The following is a 21,001-nucleotide window of genomic DNA, read 5'->3' as shown; positions in this document are numbered from 1 at the left end:
TTGTGATCAGTACAGGCTAATGGCCTAAAATGTAGGTTTTCACATTAAAAATGGAGTAAAATTCCAGATGAGGCAGGCACACTTCTACCTCAAAGGAGTTAACTGAGGCCAAGCCAGGTTGTGGGGAGCTGTGTGGGAGTACCTGCTGCAAAGGAAAACCCTCCCAGATTCTGTCTCTGTAAAAATTCTGCACAACACAACTATCAGTGTAAAATACAGCCATTTTTGCAAGGAAGATGAGCTGGAGTTTAATTTGGTTAATAACTGAGGCAAGTTAATCCTGTTCAGGCAAGGATCAAACCAGTTTCAGTGCATCTGTGTCAGTGCTTTGCATCTGTCTAACGAGATTGATTTAAAATAACTTGGTTACAAAAGGAAATTGTTTCTCCTGTACAGCCACTGAATCAGGGCTCAGACCTGTCCCTGTTCCTGGCTCCTTTCCCTCCCTGCAGTCTGAAGCTTTCGGTCAAGTTCCCCTCTGGTTCCCTTGTGTAGCAGACGAGGATGGAGATTTTTGTGTATCAGACAGGGCTGCTCACACAGCTCGTTCAGGAATCTCTTCATGTCCCATCCAGAGGTGGTAAAAAGTGTTTCTGGTCAGAAAGATTGACTGGGTCTGACTTCATCTCTCTGAGAGAAATAAGTAATCAAATGTTAGGAAAACAAATGTTGGTTGACCTCTCTGAAGCTCATATGTTGGTAATGACAATTAGGGTTTTCTAAACTTGTTATCTTTCGCTATCACAGACCACCCTTTAAAAAGAGAGCCGAGACCAAATTTAGAGTTGAGCTTTCATCCCTCGAAGGGAAGATGGGTGTGAGATCCCGGCACCCCTGTCTGCTCTCTAGGCTAGAGGGTAAACCGGAGCCCACGTGTGTCTCAGAGAACGCGGCCCAGGACCGTGCGTCAGCGTCTGCAGTAACAGCTCGGCAGCCCCGTCTCTTCCAGCCTGGCAGCCTGGCTCTAAGTCCCCCTCCCCAGGGTCTGTGCAGAGGTGAGGGCTGGGTACACGTACAAGGCACTGCCCTTCAGCGAGGCAGGAGCAAGCCTGGAAGCTCAGCAGCAACACTGGCATGGCTCAGACGGAGCGAAGGGGAGGCTGTAGGTCCGCAGCTCCGATGAGCAAAGCTGACATGCTGCTCATCGTCTTCTTTTAATTCATATGTTATTCAGCCAGGTTGAGAGACTTTGTACTTCTGAGGTCTGATTTAGATTTGCAAAGCTTGTTGCCACCATGGCCGGCTTTGTCCTGCAGGTACCAAAAAGCACGCTGTGTGTAAACACATTTGCGTTCATAAACACATTCAAAGTCCAATACACTTACCGTGGCTTTGATAAGAGCCTGTCCGTCCCTCCCCTGGAAAGTGCCATCCTCGCTACGCTTTGAAATCACAAACATGACTCTCATTTAAAGTAGAATAGCCTGTGTTTTCATCTTTGGGAAGCCACTCCTATCCTCACTCCTGTGTAACCGTGACTAGCTCTTAACAGACCCCAGCAGCTTTCACAGATTCACTGGTGTAACAGCCTGTGTCACAGCTGGGAAACTGAGGCACAAAAAGGCAGAGTGACCGTACCAACCCTGTGTAAAAAAGACAAAGCCTTTTTTTTCAGGCTGTACTTACGCTAGGTATCACTGTGATACTTCATCAGCTCTTGCTATACAGAGATTTATATGAAATCATTTCTATTCCATTGAAGTAATTTTCAGAGATTAATTTTTTAGGGTATTAGCATTGATTCCTGGGTGCATGTGCCCTCCTCCTCCCGCCAGCAGTCTATATCCAGGGAGAGCTGCATTGTCTGAGTTGGAGGAAAGCTCACTTGCCCTAATTTATTGAAAAAATTAATTTTAGGTTTAAAATGGGGCTGTCATTTATGAACCCCGTTCAATCTGTTCTTCACTCCTGAGTCTTCGCTCTGACCTTTTCCGTATCTTAAATCCTCTGGGCTGTACACTGTGTTCATTAGTTAAACTTTCAGAAGGGAGCAGCAGGTGTGGGTTGTGGATAAAGACTGCATGCAAGCATGGCTCTGTGCTTATCCATGCACCCCTAGCAGGCTGCGGCTGTAATTTAATTTAGGGCAGTGCCAGGATTTGGACTTTTAAAGAGTTTTTCACAGTTTGTAAGTTTTAATAACAATTTTTACATCAGCTCTGGAAGTAGCTGCCCCCGGCAATGCATGAAGTATGCAGTAATGATACTTGCACTTTTAAAAATGAGCTGGAGAACTAATGCAGTGCACCCCAGTATTGCAAAGTTTAATTCCTGGTCAGGGAGTCTGGAACGGTAAGAGCCAGCCCGGCCAGAGAGGGTCGGGGGTCCCAGCGGGGTCGCCGGGGCTGACCCGGGCTCGGTGCGGAGCTGTACCGCACGCTGCTCCGGGAAAAACAAGCGGCTCATCCCCGGAAATGGATTATCGGTGCGAGTCAGAAAAGAGATATGGAGAGATCAGTAAAAAACAGTGCGATGATGTTTAAAAATATCTTTCCCTTTCCCGGCTCTATGGTGGGGGGGGTAGATGGGGACTGCAGTCCGGATTTGCAAGCTTTTCAGTGCCGATGGCTTTTCCTGAGGTCCCGTTCTGTCAGGCATCGCTGCACGGGTTCTGCAGACACACGTCTTGCTGCTTGGGGATTTGGGGATGTTTTTAGTATGGATGTGGCTGTTTGTGGAGGTACCCTGGTTCCCGTGTCAGTATTACTGATTTCTGTTGGTAGCTGGCTGTGGAGAGCACCCCAGAAGGGAAAGCCCCAGGCTGTCGGGAGAAGGGGGCTCGTAGCTACCTCCAGCATCTGTGCCTGCGAGACAAGCCCAGGGACAGTGCTGATGGGCTGGGAGCGTGCACCCACTCAGGCACTGGCTCTGCCTCCAGCGTTCCTCAGTGCCTTCTGATTTCCCTTCACCTTGTCAGCATACGCTCAGATGCTGTGTACAAGAGTGCAAGAATATTCTGTGTCTTCCAAGGGCTTCTGTCTCCTGTAACATGCCGGAGGCAGAGGAGAGCAGGGGATAGTGCCTGTGCTCCCTGGGATGGATCGCCTACAGCTCTGAAAGCCATAGAAAAATGACCGACTTCGTCGTTGTGAATCTCTCATTCTATCTGAAAAGAAGGTTCCCATGAGAAGGATGTGCTTTATATCCCTAAAAGACACTAAAATCTATCTGGCTAGAAGGCAGATAGCAATTGGAAGAAATTAGCTTTATATCCTGGTGCCATCTCTGGATAAAATACACACAATCAAAACAAACTTTAAAATGCTTTGAGCTTTTCTTCCCTTTTTTTTTTTTTTAAAGAAAGAGTTCAGCAGCAGCAAAAGAACATTTTCCTAACTTTATTCTGATTATAAACTTCTCATTGATTGGATGTTGTTTGTTAAGAACATCATTTTGTTTAAGAACATCATTCAGTCTCTGAAGTCAGCTATTACCTATTAAACTGAAGCTATTCTATATGCCAATATTGTTAGGCAGAAGGAAAAATCAAAATAAAGTGTAGTTTAGATGCTAAAACATGTATTTGTGTTTGTCAGGCTCAAAGTCATACGCCATTGGTACCCCTGTGTAGTTTAGATCTGAAATTCAAAACTTGACTCCTCCAAATGCTTCTTGGCTCAAATTGTCGTTGAATGTTAAGTAGTGTCTCTGAAGCGAGACTAATAGCACAAAATTATATTGAATGTTTGCAGGAATGGGACCTCACAAAAAGGTTTATAAAAATCTGCTGCTAATAACAATCATAGAATCATTTAGGTTGGAAAAGACCTTTAAGACCATCAAGTCCAACTGTTAACCCAGCACTGCCAAGCCCACCACTAAATCATGTCCCCCAGCACCACATCTACACGGCTTTTAAATACCTCCAGGGATGGGGACTCCACCACTTCCCTGGGCAGCCTCTTCCAGTGCTGGGCAACCCTTTCGGTGAAGAAATTCTTCCTAATATCCAGTCTAAACCTCCCCTGGTGCAACTTGAGGCCGTTTCCTCTTGTCCTATCCCTTGTTACCTGGGAGAAGAGACCGACCCCACCTCTCTACACCCTCCTTTCAGGCAGTTGTAGAGAGCGATGAGGTCTCCCCTCAGCCTCCTCTTCTCCAGGCTGCACAACCCCAGGTCCCTCAGCCGCTCCCCATCAGCCTTGTGCTCCAGACCCTTCCCCAGCTCCGTTGCCCTTCTCTGGACACGCTCCAGCCCCTCCATGTCTCTCTTGGAGTCAGGGGCCCAACACTGAACGCAGCATTCGAGGTGCGGCCTCACCAGTGCCCAGTACAGGGGACGATCGCTGCCCTAGTCCTGCTGGCCACACCATTCCTGATACAAGCCAGGATGCTGTTGGCCTTCTTGGCCACCTGGGCACACTGCTGGCTCATATTCAGCTGGCTGTCGACCAACATCCCCAGGTCCTTCTCCGCCAGGCAGCTTTCCAGACACTCTTCCCCAAGCCTGTAGCCTTGCATGGGGTTGTTGTGACCCAAGTGCAGGACCCAGCACTGAGCCTTGTTGAACCTCATACGATTGACCTCAGCCCATCGACCCAGCCTGTCCAGGTCCCTCTGCAGAGCCTTCCTGCCCTCCAGCAGACCAACACTCCCGCCCAGCTTGGTGTGGTCTGCAAACTGACTGAGGGTGCACTCGATCCCCTCATCCAGATCATGGATAAAGATGTTAAACAGGACTGGCCCCAATACCGAGCTCTGGGGAACGTCACTGGTGACCGGCCGCCGCTGGATTTAACTCCCTTCACCACAACCCTTTGGGTCAGGCCATCCAGACAGTTTTTTACCCAACGAAGCGTACGCCCGTCCAAGCCATGAGCAGCCAGTTTCTCCAGGAGAATGCTGTGGGAAACAGCGTCAAAGGCTTTACTGAAGTCTAGGTAGACAACATCCACAGCCTTTCCCTCATCCACTAAGTGGGTCACCTTGTCATAGAAGGAGATCAGGTTGGTCAAGCAGGACTTGGCTTTCATAAAGCCAAGCTGACTGGGGCTGATCACCTGGTTGTCCCGTACGCGCCGCGTGATGGCACTCAAGATGATCTGCTCCATAACCTTCCCCGGCACCGAGGTCAGGCTGACAGGCCTGTAGTTTCCCGGGTCCTCCTTCTGGCCCTTCTTGTAGATGGGCATCACATTTGCTAGCCCCCAGTCAACTGGGACCTCCCCGGTTAGCCAGGACTGCCGATAAAGGATGGAAAGCGGCTTGGTGAGCGCTTCCGCCAGCTCCCTCAGTACCCTTGGGTGGATCCCATCTGGCCCCATAGACCTGTGTGTGTCTACGTGGTGTAGCAGGTCGTTAACCATCTCCCCGTGGATTGTGAGGGCTGCATTCTGCTCCCCGTCCCTGGCTCCCAGCTCAGGGGGCTGGGTACCCTGAGAGCAACTGGTCTTACTATTAAAGACTGAGGAAGAGAAGGTGAACAATGTTATGTTTTAAATAAAATCTCCAGAAAAGATGAGTGGCATCTCAGTAAAGACAGGTTTCCTGTTGATTGGGATTACATTCCTAGAGGAAAGTCTAATACTTGTTCAGGAGAGCAGAAAAGTGAAGCTAATTACAAGCAGAAAGAGAAATTGGCTGGTCCAGATCCACTGTCTAGCCGCTATGAAATATGGAGTAAAAGGCAGCATTAGTCAGAGGTTAAATATTCCTTCAGTGTAAATGCTATCTGATATGGTGCCTGATTTTTCAGCAGTGCTAGATGTCAATTCTGCTACATTGCCGCAGCTCAGCTTTTGTGAACAGCAAGCACATTTTAATAAAGCAGCTGAAGAAATCTTTTCGTAATCTCTTAGTTTAATCTGGCCATTGTTCCTGTAGTCCACAAGGCCTGGGTAATTTTTGTGCCCTTCAGCCTCACATTACCTTTGTGCTGAAATGGAACTGAAGGACAAAATAAACACACAGCAATGCAGTCAAGGTTACGGGCTGCTCAGCTGTAGTTCTTGAGCGCTCGGAGGCTACTGTGTGAATATGCAGTTTGATGGAGGAACGTTGGGAGTCCTGAGAGTTGATTTAATGGCATCTGCAGTGAAATCTGTATGTTGCTTGACGGTGCCATAGGCTGTAGTACATCTGTTGAAGAGTTTTTCAGAAGAGCCCCGCAATAATGACTATGCCCACCCCAACGCTTGAGCAGCAACCCAGTCACAGCCAGCCAGTTGTGCAACTATGTGTCTTTTAATGTTAAATTATGCTGAAATACGGGATCGTTTGAACTTTCTAGAATAAGTGCTTTTTAGGACATCGACAGGCATTTTGATTTTAACTGTAGGTTTGGAATAAATCTGGGTAATCACAGTCCCTTCCACTTCTGACTCTTCAAGGTTATCGGGGAATTCGTTTTTTCCCAGTGATAGGCAGCATGGTCATAAAGCACTGGCTTCACAGTCAACAAAAAGTGAGAGGTACCTGGGTCTAATAGCTCAAACAGGTAAACACAGCAGGAGTTTGGAAGGGTCGCTGCCCAGAGGGCTGGAGGCAAAGCCGTGTCTGACCATCCTCCCCTGTCCAGCCGAGGCAACAGAATAAGCCAGGCCTGGCTGGGACCAAAGGAGATAAAGTGACCCAAGAAAAGAGGACTACAAATAATACAAATAATAATCACTGAGCCTAACTGGAATGGAAAACTGACTGTAATAACCCACTGAAGGTACTATTTTACCTGCCCTCTGACGAAGCACAGTGGCTTTCCTTTCACAAATGCTATTTCTTAAACAGTGAGTCGTGTGGGTGGGTGCTGGGATCCCGTAAATAACAGGAGGTGCAAATGTGCAGGGGTAGAGGTCACGTACAGTGCCCCAGGGAGGATGCCAGCCTTGGCAGTGACAGTAATAGCTCTGACCGTGTTGTACACCTGCGTATCGCCCTCCGAACGGAGCCGCCCGCAGGGAGAGCAACAGTCTGCAGGGAAAAAACACCACCTTGTGCACATGAGGAATGAGGTACGAGCTTGCTTTAAGGAAGCTGGGATAAACTCCGGCTTGGAATAAAATTAGCTGAGACTTTGACGTACGGACTTCTTTTTGGTGGTAGTAATGCTCACTGCAGCAGTATTTAAGCACTGAGTCAATGGAGTGTGGTTCTTCCCTGCCTGGCACTCCCTGGGGAGGGGGAAAGAGCAGTCCCCGAGGCCCTGGTCTGCAAAGTTTTAGCTTCTGTACGTCCTGAGCTACACAAGGATATTCAGTCCAGAGGCATGGGGCGGTGGGCAGAATGAAGGACCTGTGCATTACAGACCTGTAGCCCCAAGAAGTTTGCGTGTTTTAGACACCAGCCCAAGTACAGCGTGATCAATGGGACAGCCCGCTGGCAGCATGTTACTTTTGGGAAACACATTTGTCATTTGCGGAGGTGAGAGTGTGAAGAATTAATGTGCAGCAGGACAGGACCACAGAGCACCTGGGGGCTCCAAGTTCATACGTTACTTCATCTCCTGATGCCTGGCTCGTGTGCCAGTCCTGCACAGACCGACCGTCTGGAATTTCACGTTTGGGACAGGGGAAATTCAACTGGGCAGTTCCCAGCAAACAGAGCCCGCTCGCTGGGTCTTGCTGGTCCTCTTCCTTGTCATCTGGTAGCAGCAGCAGAGCTGTGCTGGGTCCTTACGTCAGCTGGAGCTGCCACAGTTCCCAGCATATCTGGCTTCCTGCTGGAACACAGGCCAAAAGCACATGCTTGTTGGGTTCGGTACTTCCTTCCAGATTGTCCTAATAATGTGTCTGAACGTGCAACAGAAAATATTCCAGTGCTGGGCTGCAGAGAGAACCTGGATTCTCTCTTCTCCCACTGCCTTCGGTCTGCTCCGCTCTCCACCCACTGCAAGTGCGAGGGCCCGTTCCAAAGTTCAGGTTCTGCATTTTCATGCCTTGCCAGAAAGATAAGAGGGTTGGTAAAACTGTAACTTGACCTTAGCGTTTTGCCGCAGCAAGGGAGATAAAGTGCTACAGGAAATACGGAGAGCAAAGCACTGATGGCTGTGGGCAAGGGGACCCCACCAGGCAAGGGCTCCCTGTTGAGGACCCAAGTGCACTTACTCGGGAGCTGCTGGTGAGCCCGGCTCAGAGGCAGGAATGGCTGTGGACTGCTGACCGGGATTTCAGTCTGGCGTGCACCATATTTTTGCTCTGCCGCACAAAGGACCCCTGTGCTGCTGCTGCTGCAGATTTGAGAACGAAAAGATTGACTGAAGCTGCCTGTTATTATTTTTGGCTACTCCAGCAATGTATCAAAAACCTGACGCTGGGTTGATGCTGGTGCCCTACTTTATAGAAGCCCTGAAAAGCAGATCGAGGACAGCGAGCTTGTCTCTCTGCATGGCATCTGCCAGCAAAGGGTGAGAAAACTTCAAACCGCTGGCGGGGGAAACAGGGGGGGAAGGAAAAACGAGGCAAAATGTGCTAAATCCAGAGCACTCTTTGCAGACTGCAAGGAGACGGGGTCTGCATGTGCGCCGCTAAGGAGGCAAGGTGGGAAACGCACTGACCGGGGCGTTCTGCTGCACAAGCTGCTCGTCCCGGCGTGGCTGGTGAGCTGATGCCGTCGTCCCCAGGGCATGGTGGGGACCAGTTTACCCTGGAAGGAAGGAAAGGACCCTACTGGCCTTAGGTGACAGACAGTGCTCCTTATTATTCAAGCCCAGCAATAATGCTGCCAGTCCTTCACATTTTCTGGATCCTTTGGAGGTGAGAGGGGGTCATGCCCACCTCTCCGGCTGAGGAGGAAGAGAGGCATGTAAGTGAGGATGTGCAGGGAGTTAGTGTCGGAGCTGGGCAGAGAACCTACGAATTTTGACTCGTTTGTCAGCGCGGTGGTGCTGGCTGGAGGGACGGTCCGTCTGGGAATCCTGCTTGCAAGTCGCTGGAGGAGGCGCGACTCGTGCCTGCTGCCTCGGGCGGGACCCGCCAGTCTCCCACGCCGAGACCTGCTTCCTTCCCCCCTGGTGTGGGGAAGCCCTGGGTATTCTTTTTAATCAGGGATATTTACCTTTGTTCTCGTTTTCCCCTCCAATGCTGAGCAGCAGGTGCAGCCCAGGTGCCTGCTTTCTCCCCTGATCCGGAGCAGCCTTGCACGAGCTGGAGGATTTATGATTTACTGCAGACATGGACGGTAGCCTTTGAAAAGTGGAAAAGGAAGCAGCCATAAATAACAGGCAGGGGACAGTGCCATGTGGTGGTTTTTCATTTACTAGATAGTCCTACTTTGTTCTTGATGAGTAATGGAGGCATTTGAATACGCCACGATGACAGCAGCAGTCTGGCTCTGGGAACGTGTCGGCGTGGGCTGGGTGAGGATGGTGGCAATCAGGACAGTTGGACCATGGTGTGTAGCCTTCCCCTCTGTTCTCCACCGTCTCGCCTCCTCCCCTCGCACTTACCTGCTGCTCTGGGCACCGTGTTTTGTGAGTCTGCACTTCAACAAGCCCAAGCTGCGCCGGGAGCGCCGGGGAGCCGGGCCGTGAGCGCAGCGCTCGCCTGAGCCTCGCCGGGTGCCGGCCGGCGGCCCGTTCTCATGCGGGACCCCCCCGGGCGTGAGGGGTGCCGGGGTGCGGATCATGGCTCACGCAGGTGCGGCTGGCTGCTGCTGCAGACGCTACTCCTTACTGTGGCTTGCGCTGCTGCAAAGGTCAGTGACTCGGCTTTCCAAAATGGGAAAGGAATGTGCGTGTGCGTCCGAGGGCGAGGGCAGCCGAGCGGGCGGCCTGGCGGCGGGCAGGCTGCTGCCTCCCGTCTCCCCTCCCCGGTACCGTCGACCTGCAGGACAGGGACAGCCTCCCCGCCGAGCAGCAGGGAAGCGGTCGGGGAAGAAGCGCCCTAGTGCGGTTTTTGCAAAAATAAAGGCTCCCGGAGAACTGCATTTTCCCGAGCTTTATCACAACAAAATGAAACGGACGCGGGACAGGCCGGCTTTGGCGAGGGGTGAGCGGCTCGGCGACCGCGGGGCACCGGGGGGAGCCCGCCGGCGCCCAGCGGGGTGCGCGGAGGGGCGGGCGGCGGCGGCCCCGCGGGGCAGCAGGACCGCGGCTCGGCGGCCGCGGCAGGAGGGCACGGCGGGTCCCCGCCGGCGGCCGGGGAAGCGCGATCTCCGCCCGCGCCCCCCCGCAGCCGAGCCCGGGCTTCGCGCCGCTCCTCCGGGGCCGCTCCCGGGGCTGCGAGCGGCGAGCGCGGGGCGGGGGCGGCGGGCCCGGGGCTCTCTGCCCAGCTACAGCGCAGCCAATCCGGCGGCCCCGGCGGCGGCGCGGCTGCCCGAGCGGGGCGGGGCGGGGCGGCGGCGGCGGCGGCGGCGGCGGCGGGGCCGGCCCGGGGCGGCGGGGGCCGGGGGGCGGCCCGCCCGCGGCCGGCGGGAGCGCGGCATGGCCGAGCCGGAGCGGGGCGGCGGCGCGGCGGCGGCGCGGCGGGAGCCGGGCCCTGCGGGTGAGTGCGGGGGAAGGGGGTGCGGGTGAGGGCGTGTGTACACGGGTGCGTGCGTACCCGGGTGTGCGTGGGCCGGCGGAGGTCCGCGCCCCGCGTCGCGCAGCCCCGGGCACGGCCGGGGTTCCTGCGCGTCCAAAGCGAACTCCGCGCCCGGGCCGCAGCGCTCGCCCAGGGCTGCGGCCGCGATCTGGGGCCGGACCCGCGCGTTGCCCGGCGGCGAAGCGGCGCTGCCTCGGCGGGGCCGGGCGCGGGCGGGGCCGCGGCGCCGCTTGTCACAGCGGCTGCCGGCTGCGACCCCCGGGCGGGATGGGGATGGGGATGGGGATGGGGATGGGACGGGATGGGATGGGATGGGATGGGGCGGGGGCGCGGGGAGGCCCGGAGCGGGCCGGGAGCGGAGCGGAGCGGGGCCGGAGCCACTGCGGCTGTCGCCGAGCCGGCGCTGGGTGACTCCAGCCGGCCCCTCGCTCTCTGCCCGGTCCTCGGCACGGATTGTTTATTTTTAGCAGCGCTCCGGCCATGATTGTGTGTGTGAAGAATTTGTTCTCATCATTATTTATTAAAGCATCGTCGCTGCCTCAGGCAAGCCACCCGTGGCCGGGCTCAGGAGCCAGGGCCGTGGTGTGGGAGAGGGGCTTGCGACTTCAGTTTCCTTGTGGTTAAACCAGGAGGAGAGATCCTGCCTTGCTTTTTCTTTCTTGTCCAGATTCTGCCTCTAGACCCACATTAAGCAAAATTTCAGTGATAAAAATCAACACTTTTATCCCCACCCTCCTCCCACCGTGGGAACTCGTGAGTCTCGGGTGCAGCTGGGCAGCGCCCCGTGTGTCAGCGGTGCCTGCCCACGGGGGGTGGCAGGGAGCGGGGGGGCTCCGGGTCAGCGCTCACAGCAGCCGTACGGCCTGGTTTTGCTTGGGCCTCCTTGGAGGTTCCCCAGGTGGTTTTCGGGGCTCTGCAATCCCTACTCGCTCCAGACTGGTGCTGTGGGAGTGACTGGTTCTCAGGGCTGGACTATGGTTTGAACTCCAAAGAGTGATGGGTCTGTGCCTGCCATGTGCATCAGATGTGCCCAGATACAGCACTATTAATGTGTGCTGGTTTAGAGTGATGTGATAAGAAAAGGTAATATTTTTTTATATGAAGTGTCAATTTCTGTTAAAAGCAAGATGGTGGTGCCATTCCACTCTTGAGAAATAGGGAGAAGTTCCTTCGCTAGCTTCTTTACAACATTTTTTATTATTGAAACTGAAGTAATGCTTCCAATCGCCTTTCGTTTCTTGCTCTTGAGTCATTTTCCTTGCTTTTGCAGTCTCTCTCACCTTGCACGTTACAAATCCAGTCGGCATCCCTGCTGGTTACACCGTGCTGGACCTGCAGGTTGTCACCGACAAACTTTGCAGTGGCACGTTGTTAAACAAACAAATACCCACGCTCGGGCGAATGTCACGGGTTAAAATCATCCTTCAGGTTTGCTCTGGCAAAAACAACATTTGGAATCTGGTATGAGCTGACAAAGTCCTTTTGAATGTAATTAATTCTGCTGCCGGTTAAAACTGAGAACAGCCGAAAAACAAGGGCAGGCATTAATAAGTTTAATTACATGTCCTTTGTGTTGCTCAGCGAAGGTGTTGCGTTAGTGAGGGTAACATGTGATGCTCCTGTGCCGAGTGATGCTTCCCGGCACCCTGCCACCCAGAGAGCCCCAAAGGCTGCAGAGCATCCACCTCCGCTTCAGCCCACCGCGGCACTGCCAGGGCAGGGATCAGCAGCTGGCGTTCAGAAAACCGTGGGAGAAAGTTCAGGTTAGCAGGACACGGAGAAGGATATGCTGCATGCTGAGACTTCATCCACGCGTCCTGTCCTACAAGGAAAAAAAACATTCTCTCATCTTCTGGAAGCATGCAAGTTCCCTTGTGCTGTTCTTGGTTATTCCCATAACATCACTTTCATATTTATTTGTTAAATTGAAGCAGGATGAGACACTGGGGAGGAATGGATGAGAACTCCCAGCAGTGGTCAGGAGGTTAGCGGGAAGTCAGCACCAGGCAGGGGGGTCACACAGGCAATGCTGAGGAGGCAAGGAGAGGGCTTGGGGGAGAGCTGCTGTGTAGGAGAGCCTGGTTTGCCTCTGCCGCGGGAAGAAATGCAGCATCGGACCAGTTTGGGCTCTGCAGAGAGCGTAGTCCCAGTTCGTAACCAGCAGCAGCGAGGCTCCGAGCCTCAGGTGGGACAGCCTGCACGCAGCTGAGCTCCCCGGCGCCCGATTTTGCTGCCCCTGGTGAAGCTGGCAGAGGATGGCGTGTGATTTACTCCCATCTGTGACTGCTAAAATCCTTCTCCCATCTGATGTTGCAAATCAATTTGGTGGAGTTGTCCACTTTGTTCTCAGTCATAACAAAACCTAATCCCCAGGCTGGAGACAGATTTAAATTCTGTCTACGCTGCACGTGGATCTCACGGTCTGTTCTGCTGCATTTGTGCATGTAGGACCCCCTGCAGCGGACGTGTGCTGCTAAGAGGGTAAGGACTGCCCTAAAGACCCCCGTCCCCACTGGGCAGAGAAAAGAGCTGTCAGCCCTTGAAGAGCTGTATGCAGGGAATGTTTCCTGACCAGGAGACGTGTCGCAGAGTCAAACCTGTAATTTAGGAGATCAGATCCCTCTGACGGCGGGGAGGCATTCACGTTGCAAAGGCCAACTCTGCAGCTGGTATTAATGGGACATCTTCAGCTTAGTGCCTGGACTTCCTTCAAAATTCCCCAATCTGCTTGTGCTCTCAGAGTGGAACAGTAGGAGATTTAAGAAAGGCTCTTTATTTTTTTCCCCATGTTTCAGTGTTACATTTTGTGTCTGCTCCATCCCTCTGCAGCTGCCCGGCCAGGTTCCCTGTTTGTTTCTGTCTCTCAAAAATATCAGGAAAATTTTCATCATAAAGCCCCAGAACCAGCAGCTGGGTGGTTTCAGGCAGGTGAGGTTCTGAAATGAAAACCGATGGGGTTGCCCCTTTGAGGGCTTGTCTTCACAAGAAAGCAATTCTGGAATAAGAGTGTATGAGTTTAACACACAAGACCTATTCCAGAATAATTCTGTGTAGACAGGCCCTACATTTTTTCCTTCCTTGTAGCCTCGGCAGAGTATCTTTGTTCTTGAAAGAACATCGAGCCTGGACTCCCGGGCAGTCGCTCCAGTCATTCTGCGGAGCTGCTGCGTGCGTGGTGCCGCTGCTGCAGACGGACGGTTGCTGCCTCCATTGCTCAAAACCCAGCCCCGAAGTTTGATGAGGAGAGAATGGATTGTCCCTCCGTGCTTGTACCTCTGTGTCGACAAAGTCTTCGCTGCAGTCGGCAAGGTCCTGGCTAGGTTAGGTGTGCTGTCACAGCCTGATAATACTTGACGTCCCTAATTCTGGCTGCCTATGGAGGAAGCAGGCAGAGGGGGATAGCATCCCTTCACATGGTAATGTTTTATGACTTTTATTATTTAGAACAACAGTCCTCTCTCATTGCTCTTGGGCAGTAAACCTCTTTCTTTAATAACCAGAGACTGGCTGCCTCTCCGTAGGACTCTCCAGGTCAGTGCCGGTAGCGGTAATGTTATTTCTCTTTAGAACTAATGTGGTCTTTTATGAGATTTCTCCCCCCCTTCATTTCAACTGAACTTTAGGCAAGTAGAAAGGGATTAAAATAAGGCCTGTGGCGAAAGGAACTGAATGTGCTGTTTGGAAAGAAGGTTTGCTGTTGTGAGACGTGTCTGGGCAGCTGGCTATTCCCACCACATTAAAAAAAGGCGTAGGAACTGAATTTGATCAGCTCACGTAAGCTGGGACAGGGCCTGGAATACACAGTGAGTTGTTACGGCAAGAGATTGGATGGCCCCACAGGCAGCGTTTTGTAAAGTGATGGTAGAGGGATGAATTTGAACAAAGTACCTCTGTCGTCTTGGAAGTGTACATTTGCTTACTGTGTACTTGGAAGTACACAGTAAGCAAATGATGTTCCAGGTGAGTTTGCCTGTGAGGATGTCGGATGGCCAAGGAGGAGCACGAGTTTACAGGGCCTCTGGTATCTCTTTCCCCATGGATGCTGCTCTCTGCCCACCCTGGGTGGAAGCAGGCAGAGCTGAGGAGTATCCATCTCCTGCTTATATCACCGCTGCTGCCCCAGGAGCAGTGATGTATCGTTACACTCCTTTGGGGACATCAGGTTGTTGGGGTCTCCTGATAGAAACGTGCCTGCCTGCCCAGGAGGAAATCCTGGCTGCGGGTGGTGAATCTCGGGGCAGAGCTGGAGGGAACCGAGACGAGTCTCCCCAGCAGCGGGGGCACACCGGCACAGCCGCACCGGTGCCGGGTGCCCCATTTCAGGCTGAGTCCAGCCGTCACGCTGTGTGCTTGGTATTTCTGTACTTCTTCATCAGCAAGCGGATTTGTTGGGGTTTTTTTTAGCACTTGCCAGCCCTTGCCCAGTGAATTGTCTTTGGATGAAGCCCTCCAGGTCTTTTATGGCCTGATGCAGTACAAGACAGAGACATTATTGCTCCGAGGGCTTCACTGTAACACACACCTGGGGGGTTTATGTTGTCCCTGCCCAAACGGGGGGAAGGCTGAGTGGTCCTTTCGGTAAGAAGAGTGCCCTCACCCTCTGAGTCAGGGAAGCAGCTTATGGCCTTAGCAGGACCGTTTTCTTACTGTTAATACAAAGGGAAGTCTGTGGGAGCTGCGACAGGGACTTGCAAACATCTTCCAGTAAACGGAGTCCTGCTGCAAATGTCATGTTACTTACCAAAGGACAGGAGAAATGCTCTCTCCTCTAGAACAGGGTATTAAAATGAAAGGACCATGTGTCCTTTGAAGACTGGTGGTGTACAGCCCTTCTTGCACGCCGGGGCGTTTGCAGGGCCCCTGGACGGTGCCGGGCTGCCGTGGGTAAAGGGCCGTAGCATCAGGGCCAGCTCTGGGGTGCTGGGGAGGGGAGGCTCTGCACAGGCAGGGCTCATCCTGCTCTGCCAGGGCTGCTGCTGGCAGAGATCTCTCATCCCTTCCACTGAGATTTCCAACAAGAGTCTCTAATTAATGACATCTCCCCACTTAGCTCTTGATACACAGGCAGATGCTGGGCCTTTTAGGGCTGATTTGAGACCTGCAGCGCTCCCTCCGTACAGTGCAGCATCTGGTGAAGAATGTTTCTGTTACTGACCTGGGTTGGATCTGATCGGCCGTTCAGGAGTAGAAGACATCATGGGAGCGGGTCCCGCCGAGGCAAAAACCTGACAAATAACCTCCTGCCTAAGAAAAGTGCCATTAATTTTAGGATTCCCAGAGGCGTATGGCAGAGTATGGAGGGATATAAATATGCATTTGCTGAATCTGGTGGGAACGTAATATGTCCCGAGAAGCTCCCCCTTGGTAATTCTTTGTATTGCACATCTGCACTCCCACCAGTGGCCTTGCAGCTGCAGTAGTTTTAAATGAAAAATAGACTTGTTTTGTTTTAATTTTAACAAAAATTCTCAAGCCAGCATGAAGCAGTCCAGCTCGGTGATGTACATGTGTGCGTTACAGTATGTAGTTCCTGAGTTGTGGGTTTAGATTATCAGTATTTGTATTTGTCCATACAAGAATGCAAGTCTCAGCTTGGTTACTTACCTTTCCTAATTTCATCTGTAAAATATGGAAATAACATTTACCATAAATGCCTTGATTCTGGGCTTATCGGGGCTTGGTGAGCAGTCTGCATTGTCAATTCTTGAGCTGCTGGATATTGGTTCTGCACTCAGCATCCAGAGGTAACTTGATCTGTCTGCCTGTGTTAGAGTTAATTTACAGTATCATTCAGAGGAAAAGGATATGGACCCTTTTCTGTGAAAATAGTGTAAAATTGCCACAAAGTACTGGGAAATGACTGTGCTCAGTTCCTAAAGATCAATTTATTCACCATAGAGATATGGGGTGAGTGGGCAGTTTAGAGAATCACTAATGGGATAGAGAGCCTTTTGCTTCAGAGCCACCGCTTCTGATCCAGCGCAGGGCTCTGCTGACCCAGGCCTTTTAACATTTGAGGGCTGGCAGTTGTCCCCTAAGGAAAAGATTGTGGTGTCGTCGTCTGTTTTTCTGCAGATGCCTTAACAGGTATCGCCACAGCCGGTCCTGGCCGTCCGCCTCAGTAGATGCAGGGAGGTGTCTGGAGACCGTGCTGTCACTTCACCCCCGGGCAGCGCGTCCCCGGGCTGGTTATCCTGCGGTGCTGCTGGGGAGGAGGGGTGGCCTGCAGCTTCCAGAGCTGTCCTTTCAGCGTGCTCAGCTGGAGAACCCAGCTGCGGGCTGATCCCTTATGACCTGGGGGTTCATCGATGGCATGAATCTTAATGGCAAACCTAGAGAAGCACCTCTTTATCTTCTGCTGCTGCTTATCTTAGAGTCTCCTTCGGCTGTTTTCTACATTCAGCTTGGCGTGTGATTCACTGGAAGCTATGAATTTTGCATGCTCTATTGACATTTCTCTGTGTTTTGGTCAGCTTTATTCTAGAGAACAACAAAACTCAACACACACAGACAAAGCAATCTGAGAGTATACTGGGAGCGTTGTTGTTTCGCTCATAAAGACCGTGCTGAGAATATCTCAAACTCCCCTTATTTCTGTCCTTCCGTGCCTTTGAAGAAGGCGTTGTACTCTCTTTGTAGACAGAGGGACATGTGGTCTCGTCAGAAGACCCTAAAGTGCTTGCCAGAGGTTTTAAAGGTCAGAGTTACCGGGATCAGAGCTTTAGTGAGCTGGCTGGCCTAGGAACATTTTACATGGTGCAGGTTATAGAGAAGGTAACTGCTCCCTTTGCTCTCAGGTTATTTTTTCCCTTGCCACTTTATGGTTTTGCTCTGTTTTCCCTGGGAGTACCTAGCTATCTTTCTTTTTTTTTTTTTTTTTTTTTTTCCCCCTTGAGCTCTCTGGTTTTAAGAGTCACAGCATCATTGATTGTGTTGGCTGTCTCGAAAATGGTGTGCTGCTTGCTGTCTGTGGGCTCCCTGCTGCTAAATGCTGCCAGTGCTATCATGGCCTTATTTTCCACACTGTCCCCGTCCCGGGGCTGTGTGTAACAATTGGAGAGAGCACACGAGCCCTCGGGTTATTGGTTACAGAGTGCGGATCCACACGCTGGCTGCATCGGCGATACAGATGGGTGTGCTTTGGTGGGGAGAAGGGTACCTACGCACAGGGGCGGCATCTGCCCTGGCAGTGCCGGCCGCTCCCCGGGGAACGTTCTGCGTGCACTGAGCGAACACAGGTCTGGGCTTTTAGAAGGATCTGTCATTAATTCCTCCCCATTGGCAGGTAACGTCCTTCTGTCAGTAGGGACTGGGTGCTGCGAAACGGCACGAAATGAAGTAGGATGCTGATGGGATCTCCCACGCGCGTGCAAACCCAGTCCTGTGCTGGCAGTCGGAGCTCAGCGCCACTGGAGCTCAGCACCGGGTGCTGCAGACCCGGCTGCGGTACTGACGAGCACAGTAGTTCGTGCTGGGGCCAGCCGGCCTCCCTGGTCCACTCGTACTCCGATGCACCTGCAAAGCCTCACACAGCACGTGTGATGGCCATTTAAAGACATATTCAGCTGGGCAGAGACCCGCAGTCTACAAACCTCTAATAACGTAGTCCTGACTGCATCGGAGTTTGGAAAAAAACGTTTTCACTGAACATAGAGCCTGTAACAGAACGTGCTCACTGAATTATAAATGGGACAGTGTAGCAGTCCCGGCTATTCTGGGCCCTCAGTTATCTCATGGCAAAAAATTCCCAGGAATATTCTGCAGTTGTTGCTAACAGATGGAGTGAGTAATTTCTCTGGGAAGGAAAGCATCCACTGATACCATTACATTTTTCCTCTAGATCCCATCTAATGCCGAGGCTGAAAGAATCACGCTCCCACGAGTCTTTGCTCAGTCCCAGTAGTGCTGTTGAGGCTCTGGATCTCAGTATGGAGGAAGAAGTGGTCATCAAGCCAGTCCACAGTAGCATCCTGGGACAAGACTATTGCTTCGAGGTAAGGAGCCTTTCTGTCCGCCCAGGGGCCATTCCTGCCGCGTGACGGGGCTGACTGGGGAGCCAGGTGCGGGGTCGCATCTTGGGCTGTCGCTGTTACAAACCATTTCTGCTCTGAATTGCTGCACGGGGACCGTTGCATAAGCACAAAATTACTTCCATCTTTCCAAGGAGGATCGTACCCACACAATCAGAGCGGTGAGCTCTTTGCCTTGTAACCGTTGTCGCAGCAGAGCTTGCTGCTGGCACAGGTGCTGAACTACTTAAGGCTGTGTATTAGCAGAACATAAATTGGTAGTTTATGTTCGTACAGATATTGGAAAGTGCTAATCCCTACTCATTGTTCACAAAGACATTATACGTGGTCACAAAGATAGCCTACTGTTGTCAGTGGGAGTGTTGAGGACTTCGTCTAGAAAACTGAAGCTTCACTTGTTTGGGTAAATAGAAAAATCTGTGAGTATTTCAATTTTTTTTAACATCTGTTATGGCATGTGGTTAGGTCTGTGCTAGCAGGAGGTGGTAGGACACGTACAAACCAGTCTGTAGTTGGATAATTCAATGTGCTATGTCTTGGGAATCATTTGTCCTGCATCATGGATGGCAAAGTATTATTGCTTATGGCAGTGGCTGGATATAGAACTGGGAAATGGTTTTCTTACAGTAATAAGGTGGTCGATACTTGCGTTTCTGTGAAGAGAAGATAACCTGTTTGTACTTGGACATAGAAGAGCAGAGAGACCATATATCCGTGGTCGGATCGTACTGTAGGGGGGTGATGGGACTGCAGGCTTTCCTTGGATGGGCAGTGCTAGGTGAAGACGGCCTTGGCAGTGTCCAACAGGAGTCAGACTGGAGAGATGAAGATTTTTTTTCTTTACTGAAATTAGCACACTTGGAAAGAAATGAGTTAAAAGATCCATTTCTTAAAATATAAGCAGGTAACGCAAAAACAGTCTTGCAAAACATAGCCCCAAACATAAGCTCTGAAATGGGCTGAGGTGTAAGTTTTCCAGTGCTGTTCATTCTCTGTAGGATTGAGCAAGTGCGGCAGGTCAGGAGGAGAAGAGTTTTGTAAATTATATGGCCTCTATTACATTCCACTCAAGAAAGATAAAATGAAGCTAGATGGAAAATAGATGTGACATCCATAATATAAGAGTTGTTTACCAATTCTGTTCAGCACGCAAGAGCAGAGGAAGGGATATGAACAGTACTTGTAGAAAGTTGACTGAGAGGGAAATTACACAAGTCATGCACTTGTAAGGAGGAAGAAGATTTTATTTCTAAGTGAGTTGGATAAAGAAGAGTCATACAGAAAAAAAGATGTTAATTGCTGTTCTGCGAATCCTGCAGAGGAAAGGAAGAATGCCAGAAAACAAAAGGGACATTGATTTGTAACTGATGGTTACTCATCAACAAGCTCCAGCGGGAAGGACTGAGGTGAGAGCTAAATGGCATATAGTGTTAATGCGCTGGTCTTGTATCTCCAGAGAGGCTCTTTCAAATTCGGAGTGAGGTCAGCACTGAAATGGGTTTGCAGATCTCCCAGGATCCCTGGTGGGGAGCAGGCGGTGACCACAATCCACCGTGCACTTAGGTACGACTGGTGGAAGAAAGGGTTAGCGTTGCCTTTGGGCAGTGCAGGGCAGGAGGGACGAACCTGGGCCGTGCCTCGAGCCCGGGCAGAGGGGTGGCCTGTGCTGGGACGGGCTGGGCAGCTGCTGCTCGCCCCTCCGGACCCCCGCGTGCATTGGCACAGACTTTATCCCATGGTTCTCCGTGTCGGGCAATAGTGAAAGCCGAGCGACAAAACCACACAAGCCTCGTCTCTTCCTCAGTGCTCGAACGTTGCCTTCAGTTATTACTGCATCCTGAGGGTCCCATCTGTGGCCTGCGGTCCCGAGTCCTTCAGCCTTGCTTTATCTGAAGGTACAGGCAAGGCTTGGCAAAGGCTGCTGCTGCCTTTTGGTGGAAGCTCAGCGAAGAGCAGTAAAACCTGTAGTGGTTCCTGTGGCCTGGAAGTAGGAAAGCTCTGGTTGAAGTCTGCACAAGGCTGAAAGGAAAACCGAAGCTGATGGCCAAGAGCCGTGACAGTGCTGTGTGTGGGAACACTGAAGAGCGAGAAGCTCAGCTGACGTCCTGGAAGAGGAGCCCTGACTAAGAAATGTCAAGTGAGCAGTTACTGCCGGAGTCACGGAGACAAGGGGAACCAGGACACTTTCTGCACAGCGGATTGCGACGGTGCTGCGGGTTGGTAATGGTGCCTTGTCCCTGCACTTTGAGGCCGTTGTGGATCTGTTCTCTAGGGAGATCTGTCAGGAATGGCCAAGTTTGCTCTCTCAAATTGAGAAGCGAAGCATTGCTGTTGTTGGGCAGTGCCAGCCTTACGTTGTCCTTACTGCCTTCTCCTTGCGGTGGGGTGATCGGGCAGCGGACGGTGCCTAGGAAGCTGCTTCCATCACCGGCTGGCTGTGTCTGTCTGTTCTCATTTGGGACGTTGGTGCTTGGTTGGCCGGGCTGGCTCAGCGTGCTCTTTGGGGTCCCTCACCAA

The 21,001-nt window shown here is 51.9% G+C and overlaps 1 protein-coding gene across 15 annotated transcripts in view; it reads left to right on the top strand.

The window, feature by feature from the left end:
• The window catches only part of DAB2IP (DAB2 interacting protein), a 170,316-nt gene that overhangs the window by 103,877 nt on the left and 45,438 nt on the right, over positions 1–21,001 (top strand). For 11 of the 15 annotated variants that reach the window (XR_012045664.1, XM_072883003.1, XM_072883016.1 and 8 more), the window contains one exon: positions 18,295–18,448. Coding sequence is in view for 14 of the 15 variants with exons in the window: in XM_072883003.1 (XP_072739104.1) it covers positions 18,295–18,448 (154 nt within the window). In the remaining variant the exon portion in view is untranslated. Of the gene's footprint in view, positions 1–9,608; positions 9,628–9,701; positions 9,921–10,325; positions 10,416–13,760; positions 13,871–18,294; positions 18,449–21,001 lie in introns of those variants that run through there. The other 4 variants (XM_072883007.1, XM_072883010.1, XM_072883008.1 and 1 more) reach the window with 4 other exon arrangements.

Source organism: Ciconia boyciana, chromosome 18 (assembly GCF_034638445.1).
Source record: "Ciconia boyciana chromosome 18, ASM3463844v1, whole genome shotgun sequence".
NCBI lineage: Eukaryota > Metazoa > Chordata > Aves > Ciconiiformes > Ciconiidae > Ciconia > Ciconia boyciana.
The sequence above is the reverse complement of the archived record's forward strand: the minus strand, read 5'-3'. Positions and strand labels throughout refer to the sequence as shown.